The 18,840-nt window shown below is 43.2% G+C and overlaps 2 protein-coding genes across 6 annotated transcripts; both read right to left on the bottom strand.

Moving 5' to 3' along the window:
* Positions 1-1,228: 1,228 nt before the first annotated feature.
* On the bottom strand, positions 1,229-14,234 carry tasorb (transcription activation suppressor b). Of its 2 annotated transcripts, none has more exons than XM_056385248.1 (23): positions 13,835-14,234; positions 12,075-12,220; positions 11,668-11,760; positions 11,484-11,556; positions 10,894-10,985; positions 10,668-10,802; positions 10,444-10,568; positions 10,285-10,316; positions 9,855-9,960; positions 9,491-9,594; positions 9,095-9,204; positions 8,508-8,580; positions 8,312-8,386; positions 7,239-8,081; positions 6,446-6,756; positions 6,256-6,358; positions 5,301-6,148; positions 4,541-4,663; positions 4,057-4,216; positions 3,854-3,962; positions 3,564-3,742; positions 3,239-3,373; positions 1,229-3,000 (listed from the first exon to the last, which is right to left on the bottom strand). In XM_056385248.1, the coding sequence occupies exons 1-23, from the start codon at positions 14,136-14,138 to the stop codon at positions 1,748-1,750; spliced, it is 5,532 nt and encodes a 1,843-aa protein (XP_056241223.1). In that variant the 5' UTR covers positions 14,139-14,234; the 3' UTR covers positions 1,229-1,747. The 2 variants fall into 2 exon arrangements, with proteins under 2 accessions (XP_056241223.1, XP_056241224.1); XM_056385249.1 differs by having other exon boundaries at positions 1,229-2,997.
* Positions 14,235-14,799: 565 nt separating this feature from the next.
* On the bottom strand, positions 14,800-18,357 carry asb14b (ankyrin repeat and SOCS box containing 14b). Of its 4 annotated transcripts, none has more exons than XM_056385912.1 (10): positions 18,308-18,357; positions 17,659-17,803; positions 17,532-17,584; positions 17,315-17,446; positions 17,064-17,222; positions 16,691-16,936; positions 16,256-16,424; positions 15,631-16,159; positions 15,354-15,507; positions 14,800-15,256 (listed from the first exon to the last, which is right to left on the bottom strand). In XM_056385912.1, exons 2-10 carry the CDS (start codon positions 17,781-17,783, stop codon positions 15,078-15,080), a joined length of 1,746 nt encoding a protein of 581 aa, XP_056241887.1. In that variant the 5' UTR covers positions 17,784-17,803; positions 18,308-18,357; the 3' UTR covers positions 14,800-15,077. The 4 variants fall into 4 exon arrangements, with proteins under 4 accessions (XP_056241887.1, XP_056241888.1, XP_056241889.1 ...); XM_056385913.1 differs by having other exon boundaries at positions 17,659-17,783; positions 18,308-18,353; XM_056385914.1 differs by having other exon boundaries at positions 17,659-17,783; positions 18,242-18,346.
* Between the last annotated feature and the right edge of the window lie 483 nt (positions 18,358-18,840).

Genomic DNA, 18,840 nt, shown 5'->3' with positions numbered 1-18,840 from the left:
GAGAATACTGAGAAATACCCATCATAATTCCCAAGAGCCCAAAGTGACCCCTTTGCAATGCTTGTTTGTACAACCAACAGTTTACAATTCAAAATCATTAAAAAGAAATTAAAATTATCAAAATAATACAAGGAAAACCATCATATCGTTACATTTTAGACGCTGGAGCCACGAAATAATAGGCCTTTTATAGGAATAATGACTTATCCAAGTAGTTGTCAATTAATTTTCTGGTAACTGACTCATCTACTAATTGACTTCTGCAGCACTTAGTCACATTATTTTTTACAAAATATACAAAGAATATACGTAACATACCTCAATTATGTATTGTCTCTATTTTTATTTTTTTTATTTGTATTATATTAACGACTCTGACAATCCCTTAAACGATACATACAACCAACAAAACTCCTCTAGTGGAGCTGCCAAGACAGTATTTGTGGTGGGCAGCTTCCAGGAGTAAATCTAAGTGTGGAGTAGGGTGTTGCTGGAACAAAACATTCTTGCTCAGTAAGCCTCTCCTGGAAAAATAAGGGTTTGTGTGACGGATCTTTGCTCCAATTGATTTAATGGGAATAACATATTTTCACAGTTTCCAAAGTCACCATGACATAACTATCGCACAACTGGAATGGGGCTCTGGAGATAAAGTGTTAACCTATTTTCCAAATCCAGAGGAAACGGCGCCCTCTGGTGTTTCTCTCCACCACCTGAACCTTCACTCAGATAATGAATCAACACAATAAACCCACACAGAGAGGACATCAACTCTCCGAATGATTCTTTCAGTAGTGGTTCAGTTGGATGGCCAGTGGCATCAGCGTGGAGTCTCAGTGGGTTTTGAGTGCTGCATTTGCTGCAAACTGCTCTCCACACACAGATTACACTGCTGGAGAAAATAGATTTAACTGATTTCTACTGCAGAGCTCTGTGCCTTCTGTCATGGTCAGGAAATAACATTTTCCAAACAGTACTGAATAGGTTTTTTGTAGTATACTTGTGAAGTAGTGTTCATGAGCACCAACACACCTGGATAAATCTCACCTGTCGATTCATGAGAATATTTTAATTTCATCATTTAATTTTAGGCATTTTTTGATGTTTTCCATATCATTCACTTTACCGTTATTTGGGGTCATCCAAGTTATCCATCTTCTTACTGAACATACAGATTGTAGGTAGCTGAATGAAAAGTAGAGTTTGAGTGAAAGGACAGTAAGACAGCTGGGATTTATATTTTTAATGGTTTGCTTGACACTGTCATCAAACCTGTCACACAAACAAGATTTGAAATGTTTTATTTTAATAGAATTTAGGACAACCAAATATGTAAAATAAAAAAAGAAAACCAACAGCAAAAGTGAAATTTAATTCACTAGTTTTTTTTTTTTCCTTAAAAAAATATCAGCCTTTCCCCTTGTTCACAAACCGTTTCAAAACCGGGACAAACAGAAATAAGATGATAAATTCCGAGAAGTTGGAAGGCCATTAACATTTGTTGGCAAATATAAATATAGTGGTTTGAACAGGGTCTCAAATAGCTCACATGGAAAGAGTGTACATACAGTTTACACGACAGTAGGACACTCGGCACTGCCTGTATCAATTTTTATTAATGTAGAAAACCAGGATCCTTATTTACTGATTCAAATCAATGTGTTTATGACAAGGAAATATATACATTCAGCCAGCTCTAATAGTCTCTGGAGTATGGCGTCTGTGTTTCCCATTTGATCATGATTGTCTATTCCGGGGCATAATTGTGAGAATATGTGTAGTCCGAGTAGTAATCCTGTGCTCCACCCCTGCCTGCTGGGTAACCCCAAGAGCAGGGTCCACCTCCGGTCCCATCCCCCCGTTCATGTCCTCGTCCTGGCCGAGGCCAAAGTCCTGGTGGGATTCCTCTCCCTCGATAGTTCCCTAAAGAACCAGGACCCATAGCACCCCGCATAGGCCCATGGTCCATCTGTCCAGGGATGCCACCTATACTACCATAACCCACACCACACATTGGATGTGGAGGCAGCTTAGGTCTGACTACTGAGCCCCCCCTGGTGGCCACTGTGGAAATGCCCACAGATGGTCCAAGGTTGTCAGCGCAATTCACCTGAGTCCTGCCCCCTTGACTACCAGGGGTGCTGCCTCCAAGGGTTTCCCCAGTCTTAGGGAGCCCACTGGGGTCTAATAGACCAGATGTGACCACACCCTGGCCACTGCCAGTCTCGCAAGTGCTGGTCCCTGCAGTGCTCCATATACCCTCCCCTGGTCCACTGAGTGTCCTGTCGTGTTGCGTGGGAGTTCCACTAGCATTTTTAGGAATGCCAGCCATGTAACCTGGCTGGGCTGTGTCACTATGGTCTGTGTAAGGGAGGGAGGTGGTGAGTGGAGACTTCCCAGTAGCCCCAACTCCACCAGTGTCCGAGCCATATGTGTGGCCCAGCATCATGAGGTGAGGTGGAGGGGGAGGTTTGACCTCCATGGGAAGGGAAGCCAGGTTGGCTAAAGGTCCTGGTGTGGCCATGATGGGGGGAGTTGGGTGCGTGACAGAAGCTGTAGCTGGGGGGCGATACTCCTGTTCCTGGGTGCTGCTGCAGGGTGAGGCTGGATAGGCTGGGGAGGCCGCATAGCTAGAGGAGCCAGTGTAGGATGACCACGAGGCCGAAGGACACAGGAAGCTCTGGTGGGGATTGACAGGAAACCCTCCTGGCGACAAGCTGCCAATGTCTGAAGAGCCTATGCCTATCTGGTTGGTGGCTTTGAACTGAGAGATGGCCGTTTTGAAAGCGCTGTATTCAGACAATGTTGGAGTTCTCTCAGGTGTGACCTGATGGTCTGGGAGCGGAGGACGAAACTCCTCCTTATCGGGTGGGGGCGGCTGCGGAGGCTTCTCCTTCTCAACTTCCGAGTTCTGCTCTAAGGGATCTGCTATAGTGGGTGGTTCACCATCATCAGAGTCTAATGACATGTCCTCTTCTTCCACACACTCATCATTCACTACTGAGAGAGCAGGAGAGGGCAGAGAGAGAAAAATGGAAAAGCAGAGAGGAAGATATTATCAGCAGATATGTTAGAGATGCATCAAATGTGTTTAAAAAAAAAACTGCTGATAGTACAGATGTCTTTAACTGGCAAAATAACTGTATAGAACCAAAGGCGATTTAGCAACGCAATTATACCACAGCAAAATGACACGAAATCCAGTGTACTGTTTAGTGCTGCTGTTGATGCTACCCACCAGTAGAGGGCGGTGTTGGAAGCTCATTCTGATTTATGGAGCCAATCAGACTGTGGAAACCGCTCATGACATCGTCAATGCTCGCTATCACTATTCCATTTCTGGAGTACTGTAGGAACATCTCAAATGGCCTCTCTGTAAAAACACATTACAAGAACAAACACTTTTATATCATTTTAATCATGTATATTTAACTAGAAAGCATGGAGGAAAATACATCTCACACAAGCATCTCAACAGTGACATATAAAGATGTTTTTTTTTTTTTTTTTTTGCTTGTGTCAAATCAATGGTAAGTAGATGAAGTTAACAATGATGAAGATACCTGTGAGGAAGATAAGGTGCCGCTGCTGCGTGTGCTGAGCTTGGAGTTTGATCAAACATTCCAGATCTGGAGCCTGGCGAGACTGCGTGTCACACTCGTGATAAGGGAGGAACTCCACTAGGTGCTTCTTCTGATAGGCCGTCAGAAGGTTCAGCAGCCCCATGGCATTGGTGTTTAACCTTTAAGAGAAAAGCAGAAGTAGATGCATACGGTGTCGAGATGTTTCTTCACACTCCAATATGGCTAAAGATCATTTTGAGGGAATTATTCCTATTTGCTGAGATACTGACCTCCCCAGCTCTTTTAGCTTCTTCTGGGACTTGCAGTGCACCTTCCACTGCCAGGGGTGTTCAGGGGTGCTCTGCTCCTCCAAGAAATTCAGCAGCCCCTGCAAACGATCTGGACAGAACAAGCAACACAAGCTCTGAATGATCCCTTCCAGCTGATATTTCCATGACCTCACACAGCTCCCTCAAAGAAAAGTAAAACTTACCCTGTGTGATAAGGTCGGGGTTTAGGACAAACTCGTCAGACACCATGAAGCCTCCAGACACAAAGAGCTCATTATAAGTGTGGTTCTTGACATCGTCGAGTGTGTCCACTCCAGCGAAACTCACTGAAGGCAACTTCTTCAAGGACACCAGAGCTGGGATCTGCCGGGTCAAAAGTTTTACATTTTTACAAACTTTTACTACTTTTTGTGTTCAAAATTTGTTCATATAAGAAAATAAATTGTGTTTTCATGTCATATATACATCCTGACACATCATGCAAATAACACAGTCAATTAAAATAATTAAACTCAGCAACCAGATGGAAAAAAAAAAAAAAAAAAAGTCTTGGCAGCAGATGGAAAAATTCAATTAAGATGCCATTATTTCAGTTTGATCGCTGCCTGGCTCAGCTGGTGCCGAATCACCTGAGCTACAGATTGGAGGTGAGACTGTGAAGCAGAGGGTGACAGGAGGTGATCCTACCTTGTGCACATGTGCAGCGATGTCCTCGTTCTGAATGATGATGAGGAGCTTATCTAAACTACCGCTGTTTTCCAGAAACGTCTGCGGGCTGCACTCGCTGTTGCCAAGACTTTTCAAGTACTCCTTTGTGCCAGACAGGAGAGACGTAATTGTTAGAGACAGACAGATGAATGTGTCCTCCTCTCTTACACGAGTGCTGACTGACTGACAGATAATGAAAGTGCTGAGTACTGAGACATGAAAAACATAGTGACAAAGGGGAGCTAGTGTAGCCTTTCACTTTTCCCACTGTCGAACTATGTTCTCTTGTGTGTGTCTGTGAAATGCACTACTGCAGAAAACTGTGAAGGCTCTCTGGCTCCAATAAAAAAAAAAAGAAAGAAAGAAAAAAAGAAAAAGAGAACATGATCCAGAATAAGTCTACAGATCAAGAACATGAAAGAAAATGGATGCAAAACTATGTAAAATGGGCAGTAATAACAACACTTTGAAGTAGTGTTTAAACAATTTACAGTAATCAAGTAACTTATCAAATAAAATCACCAGCTCCAGTTTCTAAAATGTGACTTTTTTTTATTTTATATAAAATAACATCATCTCTGGGTTTTTGCTTTGGCTTTTGATTAGATAAAACAAGCAATTGAGGCATCATTTAGGTTTTAGGGAGCATACAAAAGACATTTTTCTGGCATTTTATAAACTAAATAACTAATTGTAACAATCTCTACTTTCAAGGCCACAATGAAACCTCGCATTGTACCTTTATCTCCTTGCAAACACTGCTCTCCTCTCCCTCGTCTCCAGAGTAGATGTAGAATTTCACTGTATTCTTGGTGACGTCCTTAAAGATCTCTACCAGGCTGCTGAACACCTCAGGCTTCAGCTGACCAATGAGGCTGCCAGCAAGCAAGCCTGACCCACTCCCAGAAGCAGATCCTGGGTTTTGGGAGTTTCCTTCTGGGGAGCCTGGTGTGACTTGAGAGGGAGAATATATCTCTCCCCCCAACTCTGTTGATGCAGATTCTGTTTTAACCTTTGTGGATGCAGAGTCTTTGACAGAGCCCACTTTACCACTCTGAGAGGAGGTGGTACTCTTCGACGGGGAGGGCTCCGTTTTAGTTTTGGAAGTCTGGATGGGGGCGGGGAATGGTGTTGTAAGATTAGACGTTGTCATTGGGGGAGGTGGGGAAGTGACCTTGGAGGGAGCAGGTGGGTCTGGGATCAACTTGTCCATCTTCTCACACAGTGCTTTGACATGCCCCTGAAAGGGGACAGGGGAGACGTAGGGTACGACAAAGTTTGAAAAGCAGCTGTTGGGCAGCCAGCAGTGGTGTGGAGGCAACCGTGGTGGTAGCTGCGAGGTATAGCAGATGTGGTGCGTCTGCATGATGTTTTTAATGTCAGAAGTGAGGCTATGAATTTCCTGGTTGAGTATGGTATCCAGGCTAATGGAGGGCCTGAAGGGGACCTCCTCCAAGACTGGTAACGTGGGCGTTGCAGCCGCCTTTTTGACTTCCACGACTGCAGGCGTCTTCGGCTCTGGGTGACTTTCTGCCACTATCGCAGCCTCTGGCTCCGGCTCCGGCTCAGGAAAAGGTTGCGCTTTGTCTGAAGAAAAGCAGACAGGAAACTTGTCACAGTGATGCCTTGTGAACTACATCTAAATATACCTGCAAGTGAGAGTCTTGCGAAGTGAACTGACTGCTTTGAGGTACCTTCATTGACTGGTAGAACCCAGCTCGGGTTATCTGAGGTGTGAGCTTGCTCTGATGGAGAGCCTGTGCTGAATGGGCTACCGGGGCTACAGTCCATGTCCTCCTGAACAGATAAAACACCAGTAGTTATTTTCATGTCTATGAATACATGGTAAAATATTCCAAAATAACAACCCTGTTTACATCTCACCTCTGTGTAGTTTGTTTGTGATGCTGGCTCATTTTGTTTCTTAAGATCTGGGTCGGGGAAAGAGGGCTCCCCCCTGCCAGAACCCGTCGACGGTTCACCGTGGTTCGACTGCACAGACATTGAACCTTGAGCCACAGCTTTGTTGAGAGTGGCCAGGAGGATCTTGAGGAGACGCTGGGTCTCGTTGACCGCTGAGGAGTTGGCGTTGCCACGGGCCCTGAGATCAGTGTCATAGATGCCCATGCTTTCCATTACTGCTGTCAGATTGTCGCTCTGAACACCTTCATCTCCCATCTCACCTGCTTGGGCCCCTAGCAGGACAAACACACACAATTAATTTGATGCATTTAGCTCTTTAAAAGCTAGAGCTAAGATTGTGTGTATTGCACAGGGACCATGAAAAAAGATATGTGTTGCAAATTTTTTAAAGTTAAAAAATTGTTCAAGGTTCAGACTGAAAGCCAGGAATACGAACCGCTCCCTGGTTTAGCAATAAAACTGCAAGAATCTTGGCATGTAAGTGTTTAAAAATGTTATCATATGAGAATTTAATTTAATTTTGGTGTAAAGCAATGCACTACAATTGATAATATAGTGCAAATGGGCAGCAATGTGGTTTTTTTTTAATGTGTTTTAGCCACTGAATTAATGAGAACCAATCAGACTCCGTTATGTAATAATCATTCTTTCAGATGAATCGACTTTCAGGGCGGTAGGTGGAAATCCTCAAAAAACAAAAATGAAATAACACTATCTAAAATCAAGCTACACAGACAGCTGCAGCACGCCTCACCTCGACTGGGTTCCCCATTGCTCAGTGGATCTGTGCGTTGGTGTTTGTTGATGCCTCCCCTCTCGTCTCCCTCAAACTTCCTCTTCAGATTGTTGGCATCCCAGGCCCCGTCCTCTCCCCGTTCCTTCCCAGGGTCCTTTATTAGTGCTTTCTTATGGAGCTGAATCAGCTTTAGCAGCTGTTTCATCTTGTCTTTATCATACTCATTCTGGGACAGTCGTAACCTCTGGGGCTGAGGCTGGGACTCGTTGTGGGGTTTGTGCTGCGGCTGGGCTCCATTTGAATGAGCCGGCCCCGGCCTCCTTCTGCTGCTGTCTGGCGTTGGTTTCTCCTGGGCTGGCCTCTCTGAAGGTGGCCGCTCTTGGGGTAATCTTTCTGCGGGTCTCTCTGCCCTGTCTGAGCCCCTGTCCGAGCCGCCCCAGTCAGAAACAGGGCTGTATTCCACTGGGGCTGGAGCAGGTGCGGGTATGGGTACAGGGTTCCGTATTCTTTCAATGATGTCCTTTGCCTTGTTCAGAGGTAACATATAGTTGGCAGGGTTGTGAACATAAGAACGCAGCACGGCATCCATGTTAAATTTGGGTCTGGGTACTGGGAGAGGGTTGGTCCGATCGTCCACGTTATATTTGTAGTCAGGTAGGATGAACGGTCGCACAGTGCCTGAATCCATCCGCGTTAGGTAATCGGTGGCCTGCCGCTCCACCCCAGAGCTCAGGTCCTTGCCTGGGTTGGGACGCAGCTTGAACAAGGCATAGTGCAGAGCAGGGACGAAGGGCTCCATTGAGGACAGGATAGCAGGCTGGGGCTCCACTGTTAGCGGCTCTGGCTCAAACAGTCTGGATGCTGAAATGGAGGACACAAGTCAGTGTCAAGATGTCTATTAGCACAATAAGTAATATGTGTTTAGATGCAAGTGCTTAATAAAAGCCTAAACAGGAGTCGTGGTTATGACATGGATGCTTCTCAACTCTGTTTTTGATTATTTTTCCCAAGTTCTAGTTGGAAGTTTCTTGCAGATTCCGGAAATGAAGCTCGGTCAGAAAAGGGATGGACAGATATCAAATAATACTCACAATACTTAACAACCATCCTTGACTCCTGAAAGATGAATAATGCTTGCAGATTCTTTTCAGCCCGCCCCCGCCGCTCTAGAAAACAAACAGCAACTTTTTTTTTAAAGCTGAACCTCACCAGAGGCAACAAGTAGGTGTTCAACTGACACAACAGGGGAATTATGAGAGGAAAGGAAAGGCAAAAGCATCTTGGTACCTTTGGTCTCAACCATCTGAGCTGAGGACAACAGGAAGAGGAAGCCCCTGTCAAACAGGGACTTCACCAGCACCTGAATAAGGAGAGGGGACACTACAGTCAGAAACACCAGGGTGAATCATCATCAGATCACGTGAGTGATCTGATGATCTGATGATGAAACTGATAGTTTCAGTGTACTGCTTGACAGGCTGCATTTACTGTTTCTGTGCACTTGGTACTATATTGCCAGGTTATTTGTTTATAGCTACTAAAAAATATAATAAAGAAACAGTACCACAGAATGTTTTCCCTACACCACTTTGTTCTTAAAGAGGAAAACTAACTGTTCATGGAACAAAATCTACCTTAATGACACCGAATGATGCAACACTAACAAACTTGGCTTTTGTTCTTGTCCTTCTCTGAGAGCTTTTGCAACAAGCTTTTGCAACAAGAAGCATCCAAAGAAAAGCTTTTTGCTTGACTACTGGGCACACTGAATCTTTTATTCTGTTGACAAACTGTGATTCAGTGCACTGATTCAGTATCTTTATGGGAATTTCATGCATGATAACCTGGTAGGTAAGAGGTACAGGGTGACTCACCATCCTGTCCCTCTCCAGTTTGTTGACCAGCGCTGCCAGGCTGCCGCTGGTCGGTTTGCCTTTTCCATCCACCACATCAAACAGGCTGCAGAACATCCCACACTTCATCACTACGGACAGAGAACAGCAAGTTGGAATACAAAGTGGACCCACAACTCATGTTTATTTATAATGAAATTTATAGATTTTATTTTCTCTATGCTAGCTTATATCTGAAATAATGCAAACACTTGTTCATAACTTCAATGGATTTGGAGTTGGCTGTTTTTGTAATGCATAATGCATCATATGCATTTAGAACAGCTTTAGAAATTGAAGTAATGCATTACCGCCCACATGCCCAGGGCATATTTCTACCATTTTATTATGAGACATACACGTGTGGTCTGGACTGACCTTCCCGTGATATTCTGTAGGTGTCCCAAGAAAAGAGCACAGAGGGAATCTTTCTCTTCACCTGCTCTAGCTGCATGCCCCGACTCACCTCCAGCTTTTCAGGCCTGCAGGAGAGCACGTGGAGATTTATCAGAGAGCAAATCACAAACAAATTTGGAGGAAAAAAAAAAAATTTGTATATTGCACAAGTGGATTCTAATCTCCTCTCCTCACCTACATAATATGTGTAGTGTGATAGTTCAGCACGTAAAAAGTCTTTTGTGGCAAAAAGGGTCTTTAATGATTAACAGAAGAAATTCTGGTAGCACTGCGGATGTTTTCTGGAGTTACACAGAATGGTGTGAGAGACTTGAGGTTTACTCACAGTTTGAAAGGAAGGTAGGGGCGCGAGGAGGATCGTAAACAGATTGGGAATAACTCCTGGCCCTTGTTGACTAGTGGACCACTCCACACAGTGTAGCAGTTCTTCCCTGCAAAATCATCGACAGCACAAGTCAAAGGTCAGATGAAAGGATGGCTCATAACACTTTGTGACATATACTCTTCTTTAGAATTTTGTTTGCACTAGTTGAATCTGATTTGGATCATTTTGGGGGTGCAGCCTCTTCTTTAACTGACTAGCTGTGAGCATGCTAGTCAAAGTCGAGCTAAAGAAGTAACATTGCGTTACTGATTGCCTTTATACACATTCCAGTTTACACAGACATGACACTAATTTAACACACAGAAACTTCTTTTTTTTTTTTTTTTTTTTTACATGTCTATTAAATATATAAGATTAAAATGTGTTTTACCTCTACTTCCTTCAGGGGAAATAGTGTTAAACCTGTTAAGGAGAGAAACAAAAAGCCTGTTTATAAACAGAAAACACAGCAAAGATGTATGTCTTGCCAACATCATCAACCGCCTGAAAATGCTTGTTGGGTTTCACCATTTCCTGCAGGAATACGTACCTGTGTGCAGTCATAGGAGCTGCAGCAGCCTCCTTGCCTTTGTACTGAAAGGAAACCACAGCGTAGGGGCAGATGTGCCTGGGCCGTGGCTTGATTTCATCGAATGCAAACTCAAAAAAATATTGCTAAAAGACAACGAGAGAGACAAAGAAACTATAGAACTTAAAAACATTACTTATTGTTTATAAAATACCATGTGTGAATTAAATAGATCCAGTGTTTACCTGTGTGAGCTCGAAAGCCCTGTAAGACAGCAAAGACGTAACCCTATTGGCACTTTTGGATAAGTGACAGTCGAACTTGGGTGTGGGCTCCATTGCATTCTTAGGCATGTTCTCATGGATGTGCTTTATTCGGCCCTGAAAGACAAAACAGACAAGCTGGATTCAAGTCCCACGAGAATCAAAAATCTGTCAATATCACAGAATGAAAATAAAATGGTAGCCATACCCTCATAACTTTAAAAACGATCATGTCTCCAAACGAGCCCACTTCAAAAGGATTGATTTGTAACAAATCTGAATATTTGGAGAGATAAACACCTACAATGACAAAATAGCTGAATTAGAGGAAAAGCACCAAGATTATACTTCATCAAAAAGCATTTAGGTGTGATATCCACACTCTTAAAATCAAATCAGGAAAGATTGTCAATTACTAGTTAATTGTTGATGATATTTTCGAGAAACAATCCAGATAAAGTGTTTTTTCCTTGAGTAGGCATTCAGCTGTGAAAAAAACATTTAACTCATATAATGTTGCATAGTCAGAGCCATTCTCGGCTGTTGATAAGCCATGCTGGTGCTGGCTTCAGCTGTAATTTCTTCAGGTAGAAATACTAATCAAACATCCTCAGATGCAGATACATAAGAAAGACTTTAGTAGTTTCAAATTTGATCCCATGAAGAAGAGGAAAGTAATCAGGCTGGCAAAACTCAAAGCATCATCATGACAGCAGTAATCAAAAAAAACATCCTTCAATCTACGTCTATTCAGAGTCTACTCTGAATTCAACAGCAACATGCAAGAGACCAACTTACCCACTGACGGATTTCCTAGTGTAGTAATCCTGGAGTGTCCAACAGACAGACCCTTCTCGCATATCCACTGGAGCTAGACACACAAGAGAACAAACAAAGCTCAGAATCATGTTAAAAAATCCTGCTTCATAACTTGTCCATCATCTTCAATGTGAGTTGAGTAAGGCTTTGCAGACAGGCTAACCTTGGATTTGTCCGGATAAAGGAAGCAGTACGACTCTGTCAGTTCTTGTTCGGTCCGCCCCTCCTGCTTCATCTCTCGCCGCTTCTCGATGAACTGGCACACAAAGGGAGTAAATAGTGAATGAGATACAGCAGTCTGGACCTCACAAAGTCTTAGCACTTACATGCATGAAGGTGGTAGGATGTGTAAACTGGAAGACCACTTGCTGAAACTATTTTACTACAGCCTGCCCTCAGCGTGTGCTCTTTTCTTTTCTTTTCACATGAGCTACAAGAGCAGACGTGATGACAGCTAATTATGATTTTGCTATATTTTGTTTCAACCTACAAAAAGATTCCCTGAATAAAAAGGGAGCAACTGAAAGAGCTCATGCTGACACTGTGGTGTATATGAAGACAATGACCAACCTCTTTCTCCAGCAGCTCATTGTGAATGAGCCGGGCCTTGCAGTAGGAGAAGGTTCCTCGCGATGATGCGTCCAAGTAAAACGAGGAGATAATCTTCACAAGGTCCTCAAACTCCCGGCTGTCGGGGGGCAGAAACTGGTACAAGCCTGCACACAGAGGTGAAACAGTGGATTAGTATATAGTATCTGCAGCAAAAACTTGTGCGCATGTGCAAAGTTAACTTGTAGCAGACAGCCACGTCGGACTGATCATCAAGCTCTTCCCTCATTTATAAGGTACTTTGGCATAAAGATAGCAAGTCTACAATATATGGTCTTTTCTTTCACAGAAAGATGATACACATGTCCTGCGTTCAGAATTTGCCTACCTCAACATCTGAGTCACATACTCTTGTATAAAAGACATCAGGTACAGGAGGAAGTGATGTGAACTAAGTGCTTGCAGGCAAGAAAATTACAGTGTGTTTACAGTTCAGTGAAGTTGCAATGTACCAGCAGCATTCTGTGCCAAACTTATTTCTCATCTGCTACAGCCAGCTCATCACAGCAGGTGACTGAAATGTTCTTTGGGAAAGGACAAGTTTTTAGGATTGGAAAAACACTGATCAACAACAGCAACCAGGAGTCCCTTGCATCAACTAACCGCTGTACAGGTGACCAAGCCTTGCATCTGCCTTTATTTACATCAGGTTTATCATGTCAATCAAAACACATGCAAAGAAGTGAAACCACCATGACAGGCTACCTGGATAGGCCATCACCAGCCTCAAGTTGTGGGGAAACGCAAAGTAAACATCTCTCACGTGAGACAAAAGGATGAAGACTGGAGACAGGCCAACAGACTGCACGCACAGCCAAGCCCGTCTCACAGCTGTTGAGTTTCCAACTTAACAGCATAACAACGGAATGTATTAGACATTTTATACATTACATTTGCAACCTGCTGGTGGTAAAGCTGGCCACATACTGCAAGCACAGCTGCTTATAAAAGGCTCAAAGTGATAAATCCAACGACTTCATCTCAACTTTGCTTATATACACATATAACTAATGTTTAATAGCATACTTTGTGACAACCACTGTGCATTCAGCACTTTGCTAAGGGTACTTTTATCACTCTGAAAGAAGGGGGCAAGTGCAGGAGGGTTCATGGGGTTATGCTGTGGGGTACTGAAGTGATGTGCTCTGTAATACCAGTGACATCAAGCTGGGACAAGGGGTGGGCAGCCCTACTTAGATGGCATTAAAAATGTCATGGTATAGTGAAAACGTATCACATAGACGGGTGGGGTGGAGAAATCCATGCCCTTCACTGAGGTCAATGAGACACCCACATGTTGTCAAGTGATGGCTGCTACACACACATAACTCCAGCAGCATTATTCAACCAGACCACGGACCCATAAAAAGGTGAAGAAAGCGAACAAGGTGTGCTTTCAAACGGGCAGTCCTCAAAAGTGCCGCTTTCAGGCGCCTTCACAGCAACGTAGTTGCCTGCTGCTCACTGGTAACTTGGATACCTGAGCCCAGCTACCATAGCTGTGTCTGCTAAAACAACTCACACTACATCCATCGAGACTATCCGTGTGCTTACACCACATGATGCTGATCTAACGCAAACCTAAAATATCGGTGAACATTTTGTTAAACTCTATCAAACTAGCCAGACCAGCCAGCTAGTTAGCAGGCTAGCAACATGCAGCAGCAGAATTATGAAAGACAGTGCAGGCACTGTTCAAAATAGCAGCGATATGGCACCACCTTTCCGTTCTCTTATCTTCCTCGGAATTTGAAAATTTCTCCGTGGCAGCTCTTCGTTCGGTCTCTGGCCCGTCAAGGGAGAGCTGCTAAAGCTCCGGGCGTCCGTCTGCGCGCTCCTCCGCCGTTCAGGGGCTTCTTGTTCGGGCATTACACTGTCTCCACATCCAGCCTGATCGCCATTTTGGTTGGCTGTGGCCGAGGTGGCGGCTGAATTCTTCTGGGGTTCGCCACCGTCGGGGTGGAGTTCGCCCGTCTCGGTACATTCTGTGTCCTTTTTCCCCACCGCGCTGGGGTTCAGGGCCATTTTCGGGCACCGTGCACGTCTTACGGGCAATGTAGCTGTAACGATTACGGCGCCGCTTCACACACACTCTCCTCCTCACCCAGCCTCCGCCATTGTGAAAATGACGTACACGTTCTTCTCCACCACTGCAAAACGCTGCCGTCACTATGTTTACATACGAGAGAATCCGCGCCACCCAGCGGCGGAGACAGATACTGAACTGATGTAGTGATGGGATGTGACCATAGGATGTGACATTGATGTAGGATGCAGTCATGTAAAATGCCCTGATTGTGTATCATTACTCTATATTTAACATATTATTTTTACACCACTATGCATCACTTTTACTTTTATAACACCTGTTTAAGGCCAATTTCACCACAGGACACATTTACTCCACACACTGAGATGGCAAGCAGCTGACAAGTCATACACACACTGTAAAGCAGATGGAGATCCCACAGCTGCAATACTTCATTCTACCACCAGGTGAAGACAAAGATTTGTCATAAGAAAGGCTAAAGAATTATGCATTTTTAAATATTCTTGTTCATGAATTTTTTTCATATAATCAATCAATCAATGTTTTTTTTTTTTTGCAATTTGCTGTATTCCCTTTTTTTAAAATGTAATCATTAAAATAAGACCGAGTGTATAATAATAACAATAATAATAATAATAACAACACACCATTTGTATTTATTTTCAAAATGTTTTTTTAAGGACCCATTTAACCAGAGGAGCCACTATAACAGAGTAAATCTTTACACAAGACTGACATATCACTGCAGCTATTGATAGAACTCTTAAGTACATACAGGTTTATACAAATAATAATAAATAAGTCAAGGCTCAAAGTAGGCTACATAAAACATGTACATGTACATAAACATACAATAACAATGCAAATGAGTGACTGTCTTTGTCCCTCTATCTGTGACATCTGTAAATGTGTTTTCACATGGGGTTAACCATGCTGCCCCTGCTGTAAACATCAAACTCCTTGTAGCGTATGTAATCTTTCAGCCTGGGAGGAAGAGGAAGGAAGTTGATGAAGGCTGGGGATCTCAAGCGCAGGCGACTGAGATGCTGCCTAATCTGCAACCGACAGAGGTGCTTCAAACTCCGTACATTTCCTGAGTGTAAAGTCAATAAAGTCAATGAATACACATAAAATCATCAAAACACTTTTGCCGACCGGTGTAAAATATGAGGGATCGTAATAGTTCTTACTTTGAATATGACAGATCTCTGGCCACTGTTTCTGCCCCTCCAAAGTTTCCTTAAGTTTGGTGCAGAAGGAGACATGGTCGGTGTAGTCGAGCATGATGCGCACCACCTGAGCAGTTAAGTGCTTAAGCCAGGACACAGTTATCACCTCACAGAACTAAAAGACACAAACAGAGACACGTGGCAGTCAAAGAGAAACCTTGAAAGAAAGTGTTATTCCACTGTTCCGCCTGTATTTCATTCTTTATACCATTTTTCTCTCAGACAAACTTGGTCTCACCACCATGTCTTTGATGACTGAGGTCGTCCAAGGACCATGGGAACTGTCGCCATACGGACAGTCAAAGCAACGCTTAACATCATATCCATGGTTCAGAATCATTCTCAGCATCACCTCATCTTTCAAGGCATACTGCAGTGCTGATGGGAAGTGAGTGGTGTTGACACGGGAGTAGTAGTTTACATTTGCCCCAAACTTCAGCAATGTGTTGATCAGTTCATAGTTGCCCTGTCTAAGAGCCACCTGCAAACAGGTGATAGGATCCTGGTTCACCATTGCCCCAGCTTCTAAAAGCAAGCGGGTGCACTGAAGATCATTGTTGGACACAGCAAAAAAGAGGGCAGACCTGCGCTCATCATCATAGCTGCGGCGCACCCTGGGGTGAAGCATGAAGTTTGGATCGTAGCCAGCTTTGAGCAGGATCTCCACACAATGGGCATGTCCCCCAGCAGCCGCAGAATGGAGAGGACTCATGCCACTTTCCTTTACAGCGTCCAGTCTGGTCACTGGGATGAGGTGCTCCAGTGCCCTGTCAAAGAGGAGTCCTCGTTCAATAACATGACAGTGGTTCAAACTCTATTTGAAAAGTGGGAAAGCTAGATGTTGTCACAGAGATTCTCCTCACAGTCTGTGTCCGTGGTATGCCACACGGTGAATTGGCAGGTGCCCACTGTAAAGAGGTGTGTTCGGATCTGCTCCATAGTCCAGAAGTAAGGAGATTACATCAGGGTTTCCTGATGCTGCTGCTTCAAACAAAATAGTGCCTGAGTCTGATTCACACCACACATGGGCTCCTACAAAATGAATATAGATAGTATAAGAATATACATTTAATTTCCAGACCTGAAAACAGTATGGAAAATAATTCAGAAATTTATCCACAGTTTGTATAATTTTACAACTTTTCTGAAAAGCCAAAAAGCAAAACGTTTTTTTTTTTTTTTTTATCCTTTACTTTTTCCAGCACCATAAGTTTTCAGAGCAACTCTGTGAGTGAACTAATGGAACACAGATACTTTCAAAATGCATAGCAGAGATTAAATGGCCTTATTTCATGTACCTTTGTGTAATAGGACCTCCACCACATTCAAATGTCCATTCTGTGCAGCCAGAGCCAGTGGAGTTTTCTTTTTGATGTTGCATGCATTTGGGTTGGCACCAGACTCCAGGAGCAGATAGACAAAGTTCTCCAAGCCTAAAAAGGCGCACTCATGAAGAGCTGTCCTGTTCATTTGTCCTGTGTTGTCTACTTTGGCATTGTAGCGAAGCAGGAGTGTGGCTAGGTCATACTGGTCATTCAAGATAGCTAATAAGAAATATGGAGTAGCAGGGAGAAAATATCATTCAGAATTAGGAAATAAGGAAATAATGTATGTTCAGGTTTCTATAAAATCAGATGCATTTTGCATTCTGATGAAGTTAATGTCAGATACCTGCGACTAATGGAGAATCCTGCTCATCATTCTGGAGATCCGGGCTACAACCATTCTGTAACAGGAATGTAGCGTTCTCTCTGAGTCCATGGACCACAGCTAGAAACAGTGGCGTCTCACCCTTGAGAGTGCGACAGTGGACTGCACCGGGGGATGATGCTGGAACCCAAACACCAAACAACTAATAAATTTAAAAAGAAGAGAGTCTGTATGCTGAAATATTACAGTCATACGCGTAATAACTTTACTACCGGAGAATATAATCTCAAGCATCCTTTTATTCTGATGCACTGCAGCCTCGTGCAGGGGGATCCAACCTCGTTCATCAACTCTGGACAGAGTCTCCGGTTGCACTGCCAGTCTGTTCAGTGCATCCTCATCACCTGTGGTTAAAGACAGAGTATCATAATTTCCAGCAGGATATTGTATTCATTATTATTGTCCGAATTTGCTTTGACAACAGCTTACCCTCCTTGATTGCTTTGAAAATCTCATCAGGATCTTCACTGGGTTTCAGGTCACTATGAAAAGACATTGACAAGAGATTCATAATGTGCAGAAAGAGACAGTTAATACTGGGTGGTTAGAGATTCACCTTGGATTCAATCCTTTGAGTTTTCTATATTCAATCAGACTTTGTTCAATTATATATTGGGTTGCCTCATCTTCATCCAAGTCGTCCTCAGATTGATAAAAGTCATCCTTCGTCTCTGTGTTCATCTGAAATGCACAAGGAGTTGCTCCAGGGGACACACAGCACATAAAGTGAACAAGCTCATGAAATTTAGTACCTGAGAACTCACACACCAAGGGGAAAGTGAACTACAGCACAGTGTAGCTAAGCAGGTAAGAGTAGCAGTCAATCTTTTTCCTGTTGTTGAATTGCATGTCAAAATTAGTTTAGTTTGATTAAATCTAAAGATTCCAATGAGCCATCTTATTTCGTCCTACATCTGCAGAGAATGTGTTGTATTTGTCTTTCAGCATGGCCAAAAGAAAAGTATGGAGAGTCCTACTGTTTAGGTTATAAACGACTGATGGTATCATTTCACAGCTCTGTTTAAGCAGCGGAAGAAATGTCATGAAGAAAAGTCCTATTAAATAACCTGGAAATTCAACATCAAATATCAGCTGCAAATCAAGTTCAACAGGTTAATCTCTACTACAGCAGCAATTACCTTCAAGCTCTGCACTAATCAGTCTAGTTTTTTCTCCAAATGCATTTTTTTTTTTCTGGTGGTTACCTTCAGTCAAATGGTAGTGCTCCCTCGGTAGTTTTAACAACAGTATAGCCAGTGGGCTTCTCGGTGTCCACACATGCTGGAGCTATTTATATCTCGTCTACTATAAATATCAGATCACGGGGTCTTTGCTTTGACCCGCTGAACACTGCAACAACTGCCACCATGATTCAGCTCATGTGCACATTCTCTCATAACATAGGAAAGGCCATTATAAAAATAGTAGTTTTATTAAATAGTTTTATCAATTTAAATCCTGATACTGTGAGTGCCCGCATTCACATTAGCATAAGTAAATGCATGTATGAATTCCCATATGGTGTATATCAAGTTCAGTTTTGCAGGTAAGCATTGTCTATTCAGTGATTATCCATAAGAGATGTTTTTTTTATTTTTAAACCTATAGTGTTGCTGTATTGTTTTCTGTGCTAGAGTACTGCATCGTCTTAATATAATAAAGTTAGTGCAGCAGATCATAGCCGACACATTAATGGTTCACATTATGGCTTATGAGGTATTCACAAGTCTGTAGACAG

Source organism: Seriola aureovittata, chromosome 9 (genome assembly GCF_021018895.1).
Source record: "Seriola aureovittata isolate HTS-2021-v1 ecotype China chromosome 9, ASM2101889v1, whole genome shotgun sequence".
NCBI lineage: Eukaryota > Metazoa > Chordata > Actinopteri > Carangiformes > Carangidae > Seriola > Seriola aureovittata.
This window is presented reverse-complemented; position numbering and strand designations above follow the sequence as displayed.

Coding starts and splice junctions, on each gene's coding strand:
- tasorb (XM_056385248.1), bottom strand. CDS start 14,138: ATGGCCCTGAACCCCAGCGCGGTGGGGAAAAAGGACACAGAATGTACC. Junction 8,387..8,507: donor TCAGATGGTTGAGACCAAAG/GTACCAAGATGC, acceptor TTTGTTTTCTAG/AGCGGCGGGGGCGGGCTGAA. Junction 3,963..4,056: donor CCCCGACCTTATCACACAGG/GTAAGTTTTACT, acceptor TGTTCTGTCCAG/ATCGTTTGCAGGGGCTGCTG.
- asb14b (XM_056385911.1), bottom strand. CDS start 17,825: ATGTGCTGTGTGTCCCCTGGAGCAACTCCTTGTGCATTTCAGATGAAC. Junction 17,447..17,531: donor TTTCAAAGCAATCAAGGAGG/GTAAGCTGTTGT, acceptor CTTTAACCACAG/GTGATGAGGATGCACTGAAC. Junction 16,425..16,690: donor GGAGGTCCTATTACACAAAG/GTACATGAAATA, acceptor TTCATTTTGTAG/GAGCCCATGTGTGGTGTGAA.